Source organism: Diceros bicornis, chromosome 38 (genome assembly GCF_020826845.1).
Source record: "Diceros bicornis minor isolate mBicDic1 chromosome 38, mDicBic1.mat.cur, whole genome shotgun sequence".
NCBI classification, from domain to species: domain Eukaryota; kingdom Metazoa; phylum Chordata; class Mammalia; order Perissodactyla; family Rhinocerotidae; genus Diceros; species Diceros bicornis.
The window spans coordinates 25581247-25599045 of record NC_080777.1 but is presented as its reverse complement, the minus strand read 5'-3'; the positions used below and the strand labels follow the sequence as shown (position 1 = coordinate 25599045).

Sequence of the window (17799 nt, the reverse complement as noted above, 5' to 3'; positions counted from 1 at the left end):
TCCATTCAGGGAAATATTTCACTGAATACACTTCATTTATGCTTATTAATATTGTCCAGATTTTCTGTTTCTATCTAAATCAATAGGAGTATTTTATATTCCATCAAAAATATTTTTTCATGTTTCTGTTTTAAATATCTTGGCATTATTTTTCTATGTATTCTCAAATTTGTTTTCTTCTGTGTCTGATCTTTAACCACCTTTGTCCTAAGAATCTTAATCTGAACTTCCTCTTGGTAAGTCTTGCCAGAGGTTGGTTTATATACTAAATTTCCCTAAAAGCTGAATTATTATTCTGAAAATCAGCTTTTTATAATAGTAATTGATGCTTTAATTATTCTTTCCTTCTATGTTCTTTGGGTGTATGTTCTTTCCTAGATTCAGGATTGTAATACTTATTACTTTATTTAACTCTTTGTTTTATAATGCATGTTTTAAAGCTATAAATATCTTTACCTTTGCTGTATCCCATATATTTCAACGTGTACTGCTACCATTGTCATTTCATTTAAAGTATTCTCTGTTAGTTAATCACAATAAGCTTTTTTTCCCCCAGATTTGTGAGATGGGTGAATAAGGTGTGTAGCTATTTCTCTTATTATTTTATTTTTGCTTTTAATTTAGAAAGAATGGTTTGAGGACACTGATTACTTGAAATCTATTGGGAATTCCTTTATCACATGGAAATGATCAATTGTTTTAAATTAATTGACTACATTAAATTAGGCCAATATATACTTCAAGACACGAGTACTACACATATAATCAAGAAATATTTTATCATTATAAAAATGATAATTCACAAGGACAAATTTATGATAAATGTGTATGTATCTAAAAACGCACTAAATACAGGAAGCAAAGATGGACAAAACCAAAGGAAGAAATAGACAAATTCACAATCCTGATTGTGCAGCAATACTGATACTGTACTTACTCTGACTGATAGAATAAGGAGACAAAAAATTTTAAGCAGACATGACAAATTTGAAGAACACCATGAACTACTTTAACCTGATCCAACAACTAGAGTATGCCTATGCTTTTATAAGAAAATAAAACCATCACAAAGGTAGAACATGAACTGTGCAATAAAAAAAAGCATGAATAAATATCAAAATATCAAAATTTTACACAGCATATTCTGTGACAACAAAATTAAATTAGTAATCAATAAGAATAAATTATCTATGCAAACATCCATGATACTCACTAAATTGTACACATCAAATATGTGCAGTTCTTTACACAACAATCATACCACTACAAAGCTGGTATTCAGAAAAGCATAAATATTTGGATATTAAATGACAAACTTTTAAATAACTGACAGTTCAGAGAAGAAATAAAAAAGAATTGTAGAAAATGTTTCACATAGAATTAAACGAAAATACAATGAATGTAAATTTTTTTTGAGACATAGCTAAAGCAGTATTTAGAAACAAAAATGTAGTTTTAAAGGTTTATATTTAAAAAGTAGGATGGTTTAAATTTATACTTTCATTTTCTACTTAAGAAATGCGAAAAAGAGTAAAATTAAAACCAAGCTAATAAGAAGGAAGGAAATAGGACAGAACTCAAGATGGCGGTGTACGCAGACTCTGAACTCACCTCCTCCCGTGGACACAGCCAATTTACAACTACTCTTGGAAAAATTACCCCCGAGAGAGAACTGAAAACTGGATAAGAGGAACTCCTGCAACAAAGGACAATCCTAACTGAGGTGGAAGAGGCAGAGACTCCCTTCTGGAGAGGAAGAACGCTGCCTTCACAAGCCGCCAGCTCCACGGCGACGAGGAGCAGCCCAGAGGTCCACAGCCATCCCTGGAGGCGCGGGGCCCTGAGCTGGGAGCGCCCCTGCTGTGGGCACTTTGTGGACCCAGCACAATCGAGACGAGTTGCATAATATCTGACTTTGCCTGCTACTAAAACATTGGGGAGCACCCCCAGAAAAGCTGGTTCACAAAGAAATTAAAACTGGCTCTTAAAGGGCCCACACGCAAACTCATCCATTTCACACATCAACCTAAAATCACCAGAAAGAAACGTGCACAGCCCTTTGGGGAAAAGAGACCCACCTGATATGCCCTGAGTGCATTGCAGTGATAGGTGAGACCTCTCCAGGGACTGGGACATTGGCGGTGGCCATTGTTGTGGCCTGGTGTGGGCGTGCTGACACAGACGCCATTGGAGTTCTCCCTGGGGCCTGCTAGTCCAGGGTCTGCTCCACCCACTAGAGCACGGATTTAATCCAGGTCAGCCAGGGCAGGCAGCCCACCCTAGGGACTGGCCCCACCCAACAACAAGCCCTCCGGGAACTTGTGGGGCTGCTAGGAGAGCTGCCTGGATTCTCCACAACCTTGTGACTGGGTCCACCTCTGTAGGGCAGGCTGTGTGCAAGGAGCGGGTGGAGAGTGTGGGGCGGTGGTGGAGTGTGTGGGGCTCCCACCTTGGAGAGACTGGGTCCACTTAGGAGGTCGGGGCCCATGCACAGGGCAGGACTGTGTTGACTGTGTGTGTGGACCTGTGGGCAGTGAGGCTTGTCAGTTGCAGAGGACTTGTGCTTCTCAAAGAGTGACAGAGGGAGTTTGCCCCACCTTCCGAAGCCTGAAACAATTGGGTGCTCCCATGCCTGAGGCCAGCCACACCTGGCTACAATCCTCAGAGAGTTGACAAGGGACCTAAAGACTAGAGGTTTATATTGTAAGCCCCTGAGCCTAACAACCTGCTACACTGGCGGACTGCTCACTTAATAGAAATACGGCAATGGGGTGTGCTATTAGACCTTGCAGCCAACTGTGCTGGGACACTCTAGACCTGATAAAGAGACTGAAGGGCCCACAACAACTACAAGCAGCTGAGCATTACAACAGTGGGCAAGGGGGATAGCTCAGCCTCCTTGGGCACCTACGGGAAGAACAACCCCACCACAACAGAAGGACACACGTAGTCCACACAGGGGTCACTTCTGGAACATTTGCAACTGGAGAGGAGAGGGAAGCACACTGCCAGGCCTCCTAAGGCTTCACTTATATAAGGTCACCTCTCCGAGAGCAGGAGATGTAGCCGACCTACCTAATATATAGACACAAGCACAGGGAAAGAGGCAAAATGAGGAGGCAAAGGAATATGTTCCAAGTAAGAGAACAGGATACAACCCCAGAAAAGGAACAAAGTGAAACAGAAATGAGCAACTTACCCGAAAGAGAGTTCAAACAAAGAGTGTTAAGGATGCTCACTGATCTTGGGAGAAAAATGGATGAACTCAGTGATAAAGTCAACAAATGAAAGATGTAAAAAAAACAAAAAACAATCAAAAATGAAGACTACAATACTGTAAATGAAAAATTCACTAGAAGGACTCAAAAGCAGAGTAGAGGATACAGAAGAACGGATCAGCAAGCTGGACGAAAGACTAGAAGAAATCACCCAAGCTAAACGGATAAAAGAAAAAAGAATTAAAAAGAGTGAAGACAGTCTAAGGGACCTCTGGGACAACATCAAGCACACTAATATCCATGTTATAGGTGTCCCAGAAGGAGAAGAGCAAGACAAAGGGGCAGAGAATCGATTTGAAGAAATAATAGCTGAAAACTTCCCTAACCTAAGGAAGGGAACAGACATCCAGGTACAGGAAGCACAGAAAGTACCAAACAAGATAAACCCAAAGAGGCCAACACCAAGACACATCATAATTAAAATGTCCAGAATTAAAGACGGAGAGAATCCTAAAAGCCGCAAGAGAAAGGCAAGTTACATACAAAGGTAACCCCATAAGGCTATCAGCTGACTTCTCAGCAGAAACCTTACAGGCTAGAAGAAAGTGGCATGATATGTTTAAAGTGCTAAAAGGAAAAAACCTACAGCCAAGAATACTCTACCCAGCAAGGGTATCATTCAAAATGGAAGGAGAGATAAAAAGTTTCCCAGACAAGCAAAAATTAAAAACGTTTGTCATCAAGAAACCAGTACAGCAAGAAATGCTAAAGGGACGTAGCATTTCCAGAAACCTATAATAAAGACACAGAAAACTAAGAGAAAGGAACCCAAACATAATACTAAAGAAAGCCATCAAACCACAAGGGAAGAGAGCAAAAGAAGAAGAAAGGAACAGAGAAGAACTACTAAAACACCAAGAAAAAAAAGTTAAATAATGGCAGTAAGTACATACTTACCAATAGCTACTTTAAATGTTAATGGACTAAATCCTCCAATTAAAAGGCATAAGGTGGCTGAGTGGATAAAAAAACAAGACCCATATATATTCTGCATACAAGAGACACACTTCAGACCTAAAGACACTCACAAACTGAAAGTGAAGGGATGGAAAAAGATACTCTATGCAAATGGCAATAAAAAGAAAGCTGGGGTAGCAATACTCATATCGGACAAAATAGTCTTTAAAATAAAAAGTGTAAAAAGACACAATGAAGGGCACTACAGAATGATCAAGGGAACAATCCAACAAGAGGACATAGGACTTGTAAATATCTATGCACCAAACACAGGAGCACTTAAATATATAAAGCAATTATTAACAAACATAAAAACAGAAATAGACAGTAACACAATAATAGTAGGGGACTTTAACACTCCACTTACACCAACGGATAGATCATCCAAACAGAAGATCGATAAGGAAACATTGGCCTTAAATGACACACTAGAACAGATGGACCTAGTAGACATATACAGAACATTCCATCCAAAAACTGAAGAATACACGTTCTTTTCAAATTCACATGGAACATTCTCCAGGATTGATCACATATTAGGCCACAAAACAAGTGTCCATAAATTTAAGAAGATTGAAATAATACCAAGCATCTTTTCTGACCACAACAGTATGAAACTAGAAATCAAGTATAGGAAGAATATCATAAAAGCCACAAATACATGGAGATTAAACAAAAAATGCTACTGAGCAATGATTGGATCAATGAAGAAATCAAAGCAGAAATCAAAAAATACCTGGAGACAAATGAAAATAGGACATGCCAGAATTCATGGGATACAGCAAAAGTGGTTCTAAGAGGGAAGTTTATAGCAATACAGGCCTATCTCAACAAACAAGAAAAATCTCAAATAAACAATCTAACAATGCTCCTAAAGGAACCGCAAAAAGAAGAACAAAGAAAGCCCAAAATCAGTAGAAGAAGGGAAATAATAAAAATCAGAGCAGAAATAAATGAAATAGAGACTAAAAAACAATTAAAAAATTAATAAAACCAAGAGCTGTTTGTTTGAAAAGATAAACAAAATTGATAAACTTTTAGCTAGACTCACCAAGAAAAAAAGCGAGAAGGCTCAAATAAGTAAATCAGAAATGAAGGAGGAGAAATTACAACGGACACCTCAGAAATACAAAAGATTAGAAGAGAATATTATGAAAAGCTATATGCCAAACAACTTGACAATCTGGAAGAAATACATAAATTCTTAGAATCATACAACCTGCCAAAACTGGATCAAGAAGAAATAGAGAATTTGAGTAGACCAATCACCAGTAAGGAGATCGAAACAGTAATCAAATACCTCCCCAAAAATAAAAGTCCAGGACCAGACGGCCTCCCTGGTGAATTCTACCAAACATTCAAAGAAGACTTAATACCTATGCTTCTCAAACTCTTCCAAAAAATTGAGGAGGGGGGAAGCTTCCTAACTCATTCTACGAAGCTGATATTACCCTGATACCAAAACCAGACAAGGACAACACACAAAAAAGAAAATTACAGGCCAATATCACTGATGAACATCAATGCAAAAATCCTCAACAAAATACAAGCAAATCGCATACAACAATATATTAAAAAGACTATGCACCATGGTCAGGTGGGATTTATTCCAGGGATGCAGGGATGGTTCCACATTTGCAAATCAATGAACGTGATACACCACATTAATAAAATGAAGAATAAAAATCACATGATCATCTCAATAGATGCAGAGAAAGCATTTGACAAGATACAGCACCCATTTATGATAGAAACTCTGAATAAAATGGGTATAGAAAGAAAGTACCTCAACATAATAAAGGCCATGTATGACAAACTCACAGCTAATATCATCCTCAATGGTGAAAAACTGAAAGCTATCCCTCTAACAGGAACCAGACGAGGATGCCCACTCTCACCATTCCTATTTAACATATTATTGGAAGTCCTAGCCAGAGCAATCAGGCAAGAAAAAGAAATAAAAGGGATCCAAATTGGAAAGGAAGAAGTGAAATTGTCACTATTTGGAGATGACATGATTTTATATATAGAAAACCCTAAAGAATCCACCAAAAAACTTTTAGAATTAATAAATGAATACAGTAAAGTTACAGGATGCAAAATCAACATACAAAAATCATTTGCATTTCTATAAACTAACAACAAAGTAGCAGAAAGAGAAATTAAGAATATAATCTCATTTACAATTGTAACAAAAAGAATAAAATTCCTAGGAATAATCCTAACCAAAGAGGTGAAAGATCTGTAGACTGAAAACTATAAAACATTGCTAAAAGAAACTGAAGAAGACACAAAGAAATGGAAAGACATTCTGTGCTATTGGATTGGAAGAATTAACATAGTTAAGATGTCCATACTTCCTAAATGTCCATTGAATCTATAGATTCAATGCAATCCTTATCAAAGTTCCAACATTTTTCAAAGAAATAGAACAAAGAATCCTAAAATTTATATGGAACAAGAAAAGACCCTGAATAGCTAAAGGAATCCTGAGAAAAAAAGAACAAAGCTGGAGGTATCACACTCCCTGATTTCAAAATATACAAAGCTATAGTGACCAAAACAGCATGGTACTGGCACAAAAACAGACACACAGATCAATGGAATAGAATCGAAAGCCCAGAAATAAACCCACACATCTATGGACAGCTAATCTTCGACAAAGGAGCCAAGAACGTACAATGGAGAAATGAAAGTCTCTTCCACAAATGATGTTGGGAAAACTGGACAGCTACACGCAAAAAAATGAAAATAGACCCTTACCTTACACCACACACAAAAATTAACTCAAAATGGATTAAAGACTTGAAGGTAAGACCTGAAACTGTGAAACTTCTAGAAGAAAACGTAGGCAGTATGCTCTTCGACATAGGTCTTAGCAACATATTTTCAAGCACCATGTCTGACCGGGCAAGAGAAACGATAGAAAAAATAAACAAATGGGACTACATCAAACTAAAAAGTTTCTGCACAGCAAAGGAAACCATCAACAAAACAAAAAGACAGCCTAACAATTGGGAGAAGATATTTGCAAACCATACATCTGATAAGGGGTTAATCTCAAAAATATATAAAGAACGCATGCATCTCAACAAGAAAAAAACTAACATCTCAATTAAAAAATGGACAAAAGACCTGAACAGACATTTCTCCAGAGAAGATATACAGATGGCCAACAGGCGCATGAAAAGATGTTCAGCATAATTAATTATCAGGGAAGTGCAAATCCAAACTATCATCTCACACCCATCAGAACAGCTATAATTGACAAGACAGGAAACAACAAGTGTTGGAGAGGATGTGGAGAGAAGGGAAGTTTCATACACTGCTGGTGGGAGTGTAAACTGGTGCAGCCACTATGGAAACCAGTATGGAGATTCCTCAAAAAATTAAGGATAGAACTACCATATGATCCAGCTATTCCACTGCTGGATATTTATTCCAAGGAACGTGAAAACACCAATGCTTAAAGATACATACACCCCTCTGTTCATTGCAGAGTTGTTCACAATATCCAAGACCTGGAAGCAACCTAAGTGCCCGTCAAAGGAAGAATGGATAAAGAAGATGTGGTATTTATACACAACAGAATACTACTCACCATAAGAAATGATGAAATCCAGCCATTTGTGACAACATGGATGGACATTGAGGGTATTATTCAAATGAAATAAGTCAGAAGGAGAAGGTCAAATACCATATGATCTCACTCATTAAGTAGTAGATAATAACAACAGACATATAGAGACAGAGATTGGATTGGTGGTTGCCAGAGGGGAAGGGGAGAGGGAGGAGGGTGAAAGGTATAATTAGGCACATGTATGTGGTGATGGATTGTAATTAGTATTTGGGTGGTGAACATGAGAACGTGATGTAATCCATGCAGAAATAGAAGTATAATGATGTACACCTGAAATTTATACAGTTATAAACCAATGTTACCACAATAAACCAAAAAAAACATAAACAAAAGAAGGAAGGAAACAATAATTCCATGGAAGACAGAAAATAGAGAAAATTGAGAAAGACAAATAGAAAAGAGAAAATTAACAAAGCGAAAAACAGTGAACATTAATAAAGCTAAAAAATAAAAAAGAGGGAAAATTAAGAGTGTTAAAATTAGTTATTTGAAAACATTAATTAGAAAACGCTATCCTTGATTTTTTGAAGAATCTCCATACTGTTTTCCATAGTGGCAGCACCAGTTTGCACTCCCACCAACAGTGTATGAGAGTTCCCTTCTCTCCACATCCTCTCCAACATATGTTGTTTCCTGTCTTGTTAATTATAGCTATTCTGACGGGCGTGAGGTGATATCTCATTGCAGTTTTGATTTGCATTTCCCTGATAGTTAACGATTTTGAACATTTTTTCATGTGTCTGTTGGCCATCTGTGTATCTTCTTTGGAGAAATGTCTGTTCAGGTCTTTTGCCCATTTTTTAATTGGGTTGGTAGTTTTTTTGTTGTTGAGATGCATGATGTAATTAGTTTTTGGGTGGTAAACATGATGTAATCTATGCAGAAATAGAAGTATAATGATGTACACCTGAAATTTATACAATGTTATAAACCAATGTTACTGCAATAAACAAAAATTTAAAACAAACAAAAAAAAGAAAACCCTAGGAAGGATGATCAAGATGAAAGAGAGGAACAAATGTCAATATCAAGAATGAAAGAAGTGACATCACCACAGATTTGAAAGAAGTGAAAGGAAAATAGAATATTAAGTAACTATTAGAAACAACTGCAACTATTTCTATTGATGGTAACTATACCCATCAATTTGATAAACTAGATAAAATCAAGATGATTCTTAAAAAATACAACCTCCTTACATTTTGACAGAGATAACATAGAAAATCTGAATAGCCAACTACCTAGTAAAGAAATTGAATTCTTCATCAAGCAAGTCTTCCATAAAAGCAAACTAGGCATCAGATGACGTCCCAGGTGAATTCTATCAATCGTTTAAGGGAAAAAATAATACAATAATAATCTTACACCAGCACTTTCAGAAACCAGCGGAGCAGAGAACACTTCTCAATCTGTTTTATGATGTCACAACATCCCTAAGAGCAACCTGGCAGAGACATTACAAGAAAAAGTAACGATAGATTCGTATCCCCCGTGAACATAGAGGCAAGAACCCTTAAAAATATACCAGCAAATCAAGTAAACAAAAATATAGAGAGAATAATATATCACCACCAAGTAGAGTTGACTCTAGGAATGAGAGACTTGTTCAACATTCAAAAATTTACATCTCTAATTTCCCATATTAACAGAATTCAGAAAGTCATATCATCATATGCATAAAAAGCATTTAAAAGCGTTCAACATTAGTTGATGGTACAACTTCTCACTCAGCTAAGTAGGAATAGAAGGAAATTCCCTGAATCTGATAAAGGGCAACTACAAAAATTCTAAAGTGACATTATAATTGTGGTAAAATATTGACTATCGTCTCCCAGTGGTCAGAAATAAGACAAAGATGTTGGTTCTCATCTCTTCCCGTCAACAGTTTACTGGAGATCTTACTCAGTGCAAGAGGATAAGAAAATAAACAAAAAATCAAAATTAAAATGGACCAGTAGAAATAAAATCTTGCATTTTCTATGATACAGTTGCTTACAAAATAATATCTACAATGAATAAGGCAACTTAGTATGGTTTCAGAGGATAAAGTAAATATACAAAAATCAAGTGCATTTCTTTACACTTACAGCAAAAAAAATGGAAAATGTAAGTTTGAAAAATTGCATTTGTAATATTAAACATGCAAAATAGAAATAAATTTTTTAGAACTTTTTTTAGAATTTTTTAGAACACAAAACGTTACTGGTGAAAATAGCAGCAGAAATAAATAATTGTATAGATACATTATATTTACAGATTGAACACTCAATATGGTTAAGATGTCAGTTCTCCCTAATTTATCTTTCATTATACAAGCCATCTCTTTCATTATACAACCAGATATTTTATACAACTTGATTAGTATTCCCTGAAATTTCTATAGTAATGAAAAGACCAGAATAACTAAAACAATCTTGAAAAGGAAAACAATAATTGGAGAATATATATATATCAGAATTCAAGACTTATTTTAAAGCTGTAGATATCAAGTCAATATGGCAGGGCTAAGAAGAGATAGATGGAAAAATGGTCTGAGAAGAAAGTCCAGAAATAAATAAACATTTCCATAGTCAATTGATTTTCTTTTTTTTTTTTTTTAAAGATTTTATTTATTTCCCACCAGAGCCCCAGTAGATAGTTGTATGTCATAGTTGCACATCCTTCTAGTTGCTGTATGTGGGACGCGGCCTCAGCATGGCCGGAGAAGCGGTGTGTCGGTGCGCTCCCGGGATCCGAACCCGGGCTGCCAGCAGCGGAGTGCGCGCTCTTAACCACTAAGCCACGGGGCCGGCCCAATTGATTTTCATTTCAACATTTTTTCCATATGTATTGCTAGAACAACTAGTTATCCATATATAATAAAGAACACCAACCCCTATTTTACACCATCTTCAAAAATTAATGTACGATTGATAATATACCCATATATAAATGCTAAAACTGTACAGCTTCTAGAAGAAAATGTAGAACATGTGTACTGTACTGCCTATAAATATCACTTCTTTTTTTTAAAGAACTAAAAATATGTTAAACTGAAGATAGTAGATTTGTTTTTATATTGGTATGAAACTACTTTCTGTACATTCTAGGCTTGAGGAAATTGGTAAAAATATTGAGGTGAGTGAGTCAAGGTGCCCTACACTTAGAGAACAGAAATACAGATATGAAAAGTGGAAAACTGGAATGAACTCTATTCTATTCAATCAAAATTAGTGGTGTCACCATGACTCAAAAGTTTTCAAGATTAATATAGATAAACAAATGATAAATAGATGACTAGATAGACAGATACATACCAAGATAGACAGATAGACAGACAGACAGACAGATAGACAGATAGATGGTTGATTGATACATAACAGTCATAGACAGGCATAGGCAGATGTAGGTGTAATATAAGGAATTAGAAGCAATGGTGTTCTAATAGTAATGAGCACCAGATGTTAGTCTAAAACCACCAAGTTTCTCCGTGGTTTGTTACATAGCTGACTAGTGCACATGATACAAATCACTACATAGAAAGTGTTTTGGTTAATATCTAAATTACCTTCCAGCTTGAAACTTACTTGTAACAATAATTAGGTAAAATTTTTAAAAGACAGAAAGATACTACTTTCACAAGTTAAGAAGAAATAGAATAAAATTTTGAAGATATTATAAATAAGAGTTTACCTGCGCAGTTTGCTTCAGGATCCCATTTTCCATTTATACAGACTGAGTGCTTGGATTTTCCTTTGCATTTGTAAGTTATGTTGTCGCCATGATTAAATTCATTTTTATCTGATGGGTTTATCTCACGCAGCAATATCTTTGGTAACTTACAATTCTCAAGTTCATCTGTTGCTATAAAGTGAAAATGTTTCCTTGAAAAGACCAATTATAAGAATCAAAGCAAATAGTGCAAGAAGATAGCCATAGAGTCAATGGTATAATGAAATTAGAATGCACACCTACAAATTCCACCAACAAAGTTATTCCCCATCATATTGCATAAGATGGGCTATTTTGTGTGACCATAAGTCCTGTGCACAGTCTTTGAAATTTCAGAGAAAATATCCATTATTCAGACATTGTGCACTTTGGGGATGGGAAGAGCATAAGAGGATCACTTTTTGGATGATCTATACAGCCAACAGTCACACCATGACTGAATTTTGTCCCATAGTTGAAATCTGTGCAAATGCTCACATTCATTCGTTTCTTAATCTCAAGCATCTCTACATCATTTTTATTCCACAATCTTAAAACATTAAAATAACAACAATTATCTGTGGAACTAGAATATATGAAGTTATTAGTTTAAATATATTTTTTCAAGAAAGGTAATGTAATATCATAAGAAAACTACATTTCAGATGTATTGTATAAAATGTGAGTATTTAAGCAGATATTTAAAAAGAGAAAGATAATTGGAATAAGAAATTGGGTGCTTCAAGTCACAGCCTATTTTCTATATATATTCTTAGAATTTTTAAGAAGCTAGCTTATACACCAGAACACCCTATATTTCAATAATATAATGCCATGATAGTACATTTTTGCTGGTTTGACTATGAGTTAAATACTGACTATAGAAAAGTTTTATATAGTTACATATTTCAAAAATTCAATACAGGCGAGAGTCCTTTTGAATTCTGATAAAATATCAGTGTAGGATTTTGGTAGTATTTGTTAACGGTTTATTAATGATCAGAGTCAGGTAAGGATGAACAGAATAAAGAAAACCCAAGTAACTGGCCAATGAAAAGTTATGATTTTGTACTGCAACCTTGAAAAAACAGTTAAGTAAAGGAGACTAATTCAAGACACACCAGAGTCTTGAGGAATAGTTCTATTTTTAGGACTGGTCCAGATTGTTGAGGAAGACAACACTAGATATTCTTCCAGAGATGGAAACTGAAGGAAGATCTGTGGCCAAAAGAGTGGTGGTGGTGGTTGTCACTATGTCCTGTGATTGCTTGGTTTCTGAAAGGATTACTTTGTTTATTAAGAGAAAATAAACAATTGAGTGGACTGAACGGCTAGACTAGAGGGAGGTGCAAAATAGACACTGAAAGGAGAAAATTGCAGTAAAGACTATGACAGCTTGAAGGGGATTATGTGAAGGCGCATATAGGTAAAGAATTCACCTTAGAAAGGAAAACTCTGAGATTAGAAGAGAATGTTAATTGGAGCAGATGTTTGGAGTACGTTAGAGTGGAAAGTTGAGAGTTTTCATGCCTAACATTACCATGGCTTTTTCCCCACGGGAAATAAGGTGAGATCATTTGTGGAGATAGAAGAGGACAGAGATGAGGTTTGGTCTTGAAGGACTGGCAATACCTGTGACAGGAATGTGTTTAGAAAGATGTAAGGATTCAGAAGTGACCAAATTTATTGATTCTTTTAACAAAATCCTAATGAATATCTCCTATATGTCAGCCAGTCTTTTGGGTGTTGAGAATACGTCAGTGATCAAAATAGCTATGAATTCCTGCTCTAATGGAGCAGAGGTTCAGCTCTACCTTCTACTTGGAATAATCAGTGACTAGAAATCTGATGAATAAGTAAGACTGGACATCCAGGGATCCCTTTGAATGTCGGACCCAAGAAAACTCCAGGAAAGAACTCATTCCAAAGGAAAAATGAAAGAGGACAGCGGGATTCTCCCAGTTATGAAAGCCTTGGTCATCCAAAGGTCGGGATGATTCACTTACAGAGTGCAGGGCATCAATCAGATTTGTTTCCTGGCCCAACTCCTACTGCCTCCTACGACTTAGAGGGCTTGTGGCCCACCCACCCTCCAGCACATTAACCTCTTTTTGCTGCTTTTGAAACAGAATGAGAAATTATCATTGTTAGAAGCTCTGGGATAGGCAAGATTCCTATAGGAGTATAGCAAGTGGGTATTTTCTCAACTCTTTTTCCTTGTTTTCCAGGGTCTAAAAGAAAGTGCCACAGAAAAACAAAAATGGTATTTGTGCAAGTATAGTTATATTTTCCTGGTAATTAGTACTTGTATTTTAATCATATAAATATCTTTAAGCAAAATGTAGCTTCACACTAATAAAGATACACAATGTTAATATCAGAGACAAAAAGATTCATGAAATTCTATTGCTAATTTATATTTGTCCTCTGTACGCACAATGAATTATCAACAACAAACATTTGGATTCATTGTAATTTAAGACCTGACATTTTCAAGAATATCTCTCAATTTCAAAAACATGGTTGTGAATACTGTTTTTACAACAAAAATATTAACCTCTATTAAATGTCAATTGAGAAGTGTATTCTCACCAATGCACTGAGGAAGTTGGGTCCAGGTTCCACGAAGACACATAACCGATCTGTGTCCAATCATTGTAAATGCTTCTCTGCAGTTGAACTCTACTGAATCTCCATGGTGATAGGGAGGGGCAGAAGGCTGGACATCGCCGTGATCAAGCTCAGGTACATCTCCACAGGTACTGTCCTCCTCTGTGAATTTTCACAAAAATGTGTTTATCTTGAAGATATAATTTATGTGTGTATATGAAAACAAAAAGTTGATTTAAGTTTAAACATTAATATTTTTTATACATTACCAATACACACAGGCAAGGTTGTCCATTTTCCATCAACACACTGAATTTTGTTAGAACCCTTCAACAGAAATCTAGGATTGCAAACATATTCCACCTCTTCGCTGTGTCCATATTCCTCTTTCTGTGTTTCTTTAACTTCTCCATTGGGGAGTGGAGGGGGTGGACCACACACCCGTACATGCTCTAGAGTAGAAATACTGTGTAATTAATGCTTAAATTGTCTATTTTTTCAACTTAAAATTCCAGTAAAACGGAAAGATGTTTTTCCCTAATTTATTTATTATTTCTTATATAATTTATTAAAGCATCCTTAAACAATGACCAAACAATGGAGTTTACACCAGATTCTTGTTTCCCAGGTCTATTACTTATACTATTGAACTAGCATATTGGAAGTATATTTAAAACCAGAAAATAGGTTCAATAGTCTAGATGTTGTAAAAGTGTATGCAAACCAGTTAATAAATATGGTTGTGTAAATTATAACAATATCCATATTCCACAGAAACATTTTACGAAAACTTTCTGAAAAAATACCACCATTGGGGGCAAGCATTTGATCAACATATTTCAGTTTTGATTAAGCCACACATGAGATTGAATTGACTAGAAGCTCCTTGAATATTCTTTGGACATAGTCAATGAAACTTGTTGTCAGGGTCATGCTATCTAAAATGTCCAATATTAATGGTGGAATTGTAGGCAAAAGGAGAAGTAACAAAAGAAATCCCTCCAGTGTCAGACACCATGTATGTATCTATGGAGACTTCCACTACATATCACAAGAAACAACTGGAGATTAATTTCCCAAAGAAGGAAATCTGAAGTATCTTCTATGGAACACATGTCCTTCACAGGTATAACCTGGCTTAATGCATGAGATTATAGACACACTGGAAACAAACAGAAAATTAAGAGAGGAGAAAAAGTTGATATCCAAAATTCCAATTCTTGTTTCAGCAATTGCGAGATACATATTCACCTTTACATATTGGAAAATCAGGGGACCATCCGAAGTGGTAGCACTGAATTGAATCTGCTCCAACTCTTGTACGTCTTGGTCTGCAGGAGAATTTCAGTACATCTCCAACTTTGTAAGTGCTTTTCCTGGGGTCAACATTTAATAAGCCGTCTATTTGGGGAATACTGCATTCTCTTTCTATAAAGAAGGTCAAATAATTTAATCAGAATATATAATCTTTGCCAAAGTAAATTTTATGTATGTCATGTGAAAATGAGGAGCTAGGAACTGCATATACAGAGGGGCAGCAGACAAAATCCTCTTCCTTGAGAAATGCTACATGTTAGGTTTTATACACCCTCTAAATCCATATAAGACTCTTTGAGCAATATTAAGGTATTGAACAGCAATATTTGTACCCAGAAAATTTATTTGTAAAGTCAACTTGCTTATACTAGATCTGATTTTATCACTGACATTTATAAAATTTAATGTTACATTTTCTGTACTCTCAAAACATAAAAGTACTCTCCCACATTAAAAAAACTATCACTGGTCCAGCCCAGTGGATTAGCGGTTAAATGTGCGTGCTCCGCTGCTGGCGGCCCAGGTTCGGATCCCGGGCCAGCACCGACACACCGCTTCTCCGGCCATGCTGAGGCCTAGTCCCACATGCAGCGGCTGGAAGGATATGCAGCTATGACATACAACTATCTACTGGGGCTTTGGGGGAAAAAAAAAAAGAGGAGGAGGACTGGCAATAGATGTTAGCTCAGAGCCAGTTTTCCGCAGCTAAAAAAGGAGGATTGGCATGGATGTTAGCTCAGGGCTGATCTTCCTCGGGGGAAAAAAAAAAAAAGTTTATATTGGAGATAAAGAGAGAAAAACATTAAAAAAAAAAAAACTAATGCTACAATTCTTAAATCGCACACCTAAAAGCAACTGGTAATTTTGTTTAAAGTAATTTGAGAACCAGAACACACAAAAGAGGCATTGCTAATGCATTTTAATTATAGGAACATTAAAAACTGCTTAATTAATATTCCTAATTAATATCTTAATTAATATTCAGAAATCAAATTGAAACTTGAAACAAAATGAAAAAACACGTTCGAGGCCATATAGCTAGGTGTAGTCTATGTATTATGAATATTTCTATAATATACAAATATCTATTCTTATTAAACCTATTATTTATACTAGCTACTAATACAATGTTAATTATTCTGATTCAAATAAGAAATGTGTAAAATATCCCTTAAAACTTGTGAAATTTGTGACATTGCTATTACGAAAAATGCATTTTTCTTATTTAGAAATTTTCCATCTTGCAAATTAATTAATAAAATTAAAAATTAACTTAAAAATTAGAGTCATACTAAAAAGAAATTTTTTACTAACTAAAACTTATAAAATTAGACGTGTTAACATTTTTAAAACTAATGCCACAAAAAGAACTCAATAAATTTGCTTTTGTTTTTGTTTTAATGTTGAGTCTTCAAGTTGAGTTCAGAAGGTAACACAACAAAAACCACTTGGATTCCTCTCCTAAAATTCTATTCCAATCTTCTACATAGCAATTCTTTTATTTGTATGTGTCTTTGTTTGTATATTTTCTGCTCCTTTGACATAAATTATCCATCTCATCACATTATGAAAAGCGCTGCCTTAACAACAACAACAACAACAGAGTTTGGCTGTTGACTATTTTATAACTGTTATATTTATATAAAGAAAATGACGTAAGAAATGTGATTTAAAGACTTTGAATGGGCATACTCTGAATTAGAGATATTTGTCTTTATCGAAATTCAAAATCCTAAATTCTAGCACTGATGCTTGCAAACGTGAGCATGAATTTTTTGCTCTGAAGTGTACATTTATTTAAGATTGCTGTAAACATTGTTGGGCTTAAGTGGCTTATGACAGCAACAATTATTTGGAAATCCCTCCACAAAGGAGAGAACACCCAGGATATTGGAAATAAACTCAGATATCAGCCAATCTGTGTGCACTTTTCTGCTACATGTTTGAGGGAAGTGATTTGAAAAGACTAGTAAACTGTGATTTGTTCATTTGATATTTGGAGGCCTACACTGTGCTGGCAAATTCCGAGCAATGTGTTCACAAGGTCATACGTTTTTATAAAATTTGCAATAGAAAGCCATGTTGGCCACATCAGTTTCCACTGCTGTCTCTGTGACTCCAACTTCTTCTCCTTCATGTTTCCTGTCATGTGGTGACGTTGCAAAGACCATGGGAATTATATAGTCATGATTTTGCATTCTTTTTTAAAGAAGGCCCCTCAAAATGTAAAAGCTTCTGGCTTCATAAAACCTGGATCTGCCTCTAATCCCAGAAAAGAAATTCATGATCATCTTGAAAGCTTTCCAC

The 17799-nt window shown here is 35.7% G+C and overlaps 1 protein-coding gene across 2 annotated transcripts in view; it reads right to left on the bottom strand.

Moving 5' to 3' along the window:
- CFH (complement factor H) overlaps positions 1-17799 on the bottom strand; it is an 85958-nt gene that overhangs the window by 9111 nt on the left and 59048 nt on the right. For both annotated transcript variants that reach the window (XM_058533728.1, XM_058533729.1), the window contains 4 exons: positions 15427-15603; positions 14445-14627; positions 14158-14337; positions 11548-11718 (listed from right to left, as the gene is read on the bottom strand). In XM_058533728.1, the coding sequence (XP_058389711.1) occupies positions 11548-11718; positions 14158-14337; positions 14445-14627; positions 15427-15603 (711 nt within the window). The remainder of the gene's footprint in view (positions 1-11547; positions 11719-14157; positions 14338-14444; positions 14628-15426; positions 15604-17799) is intronic.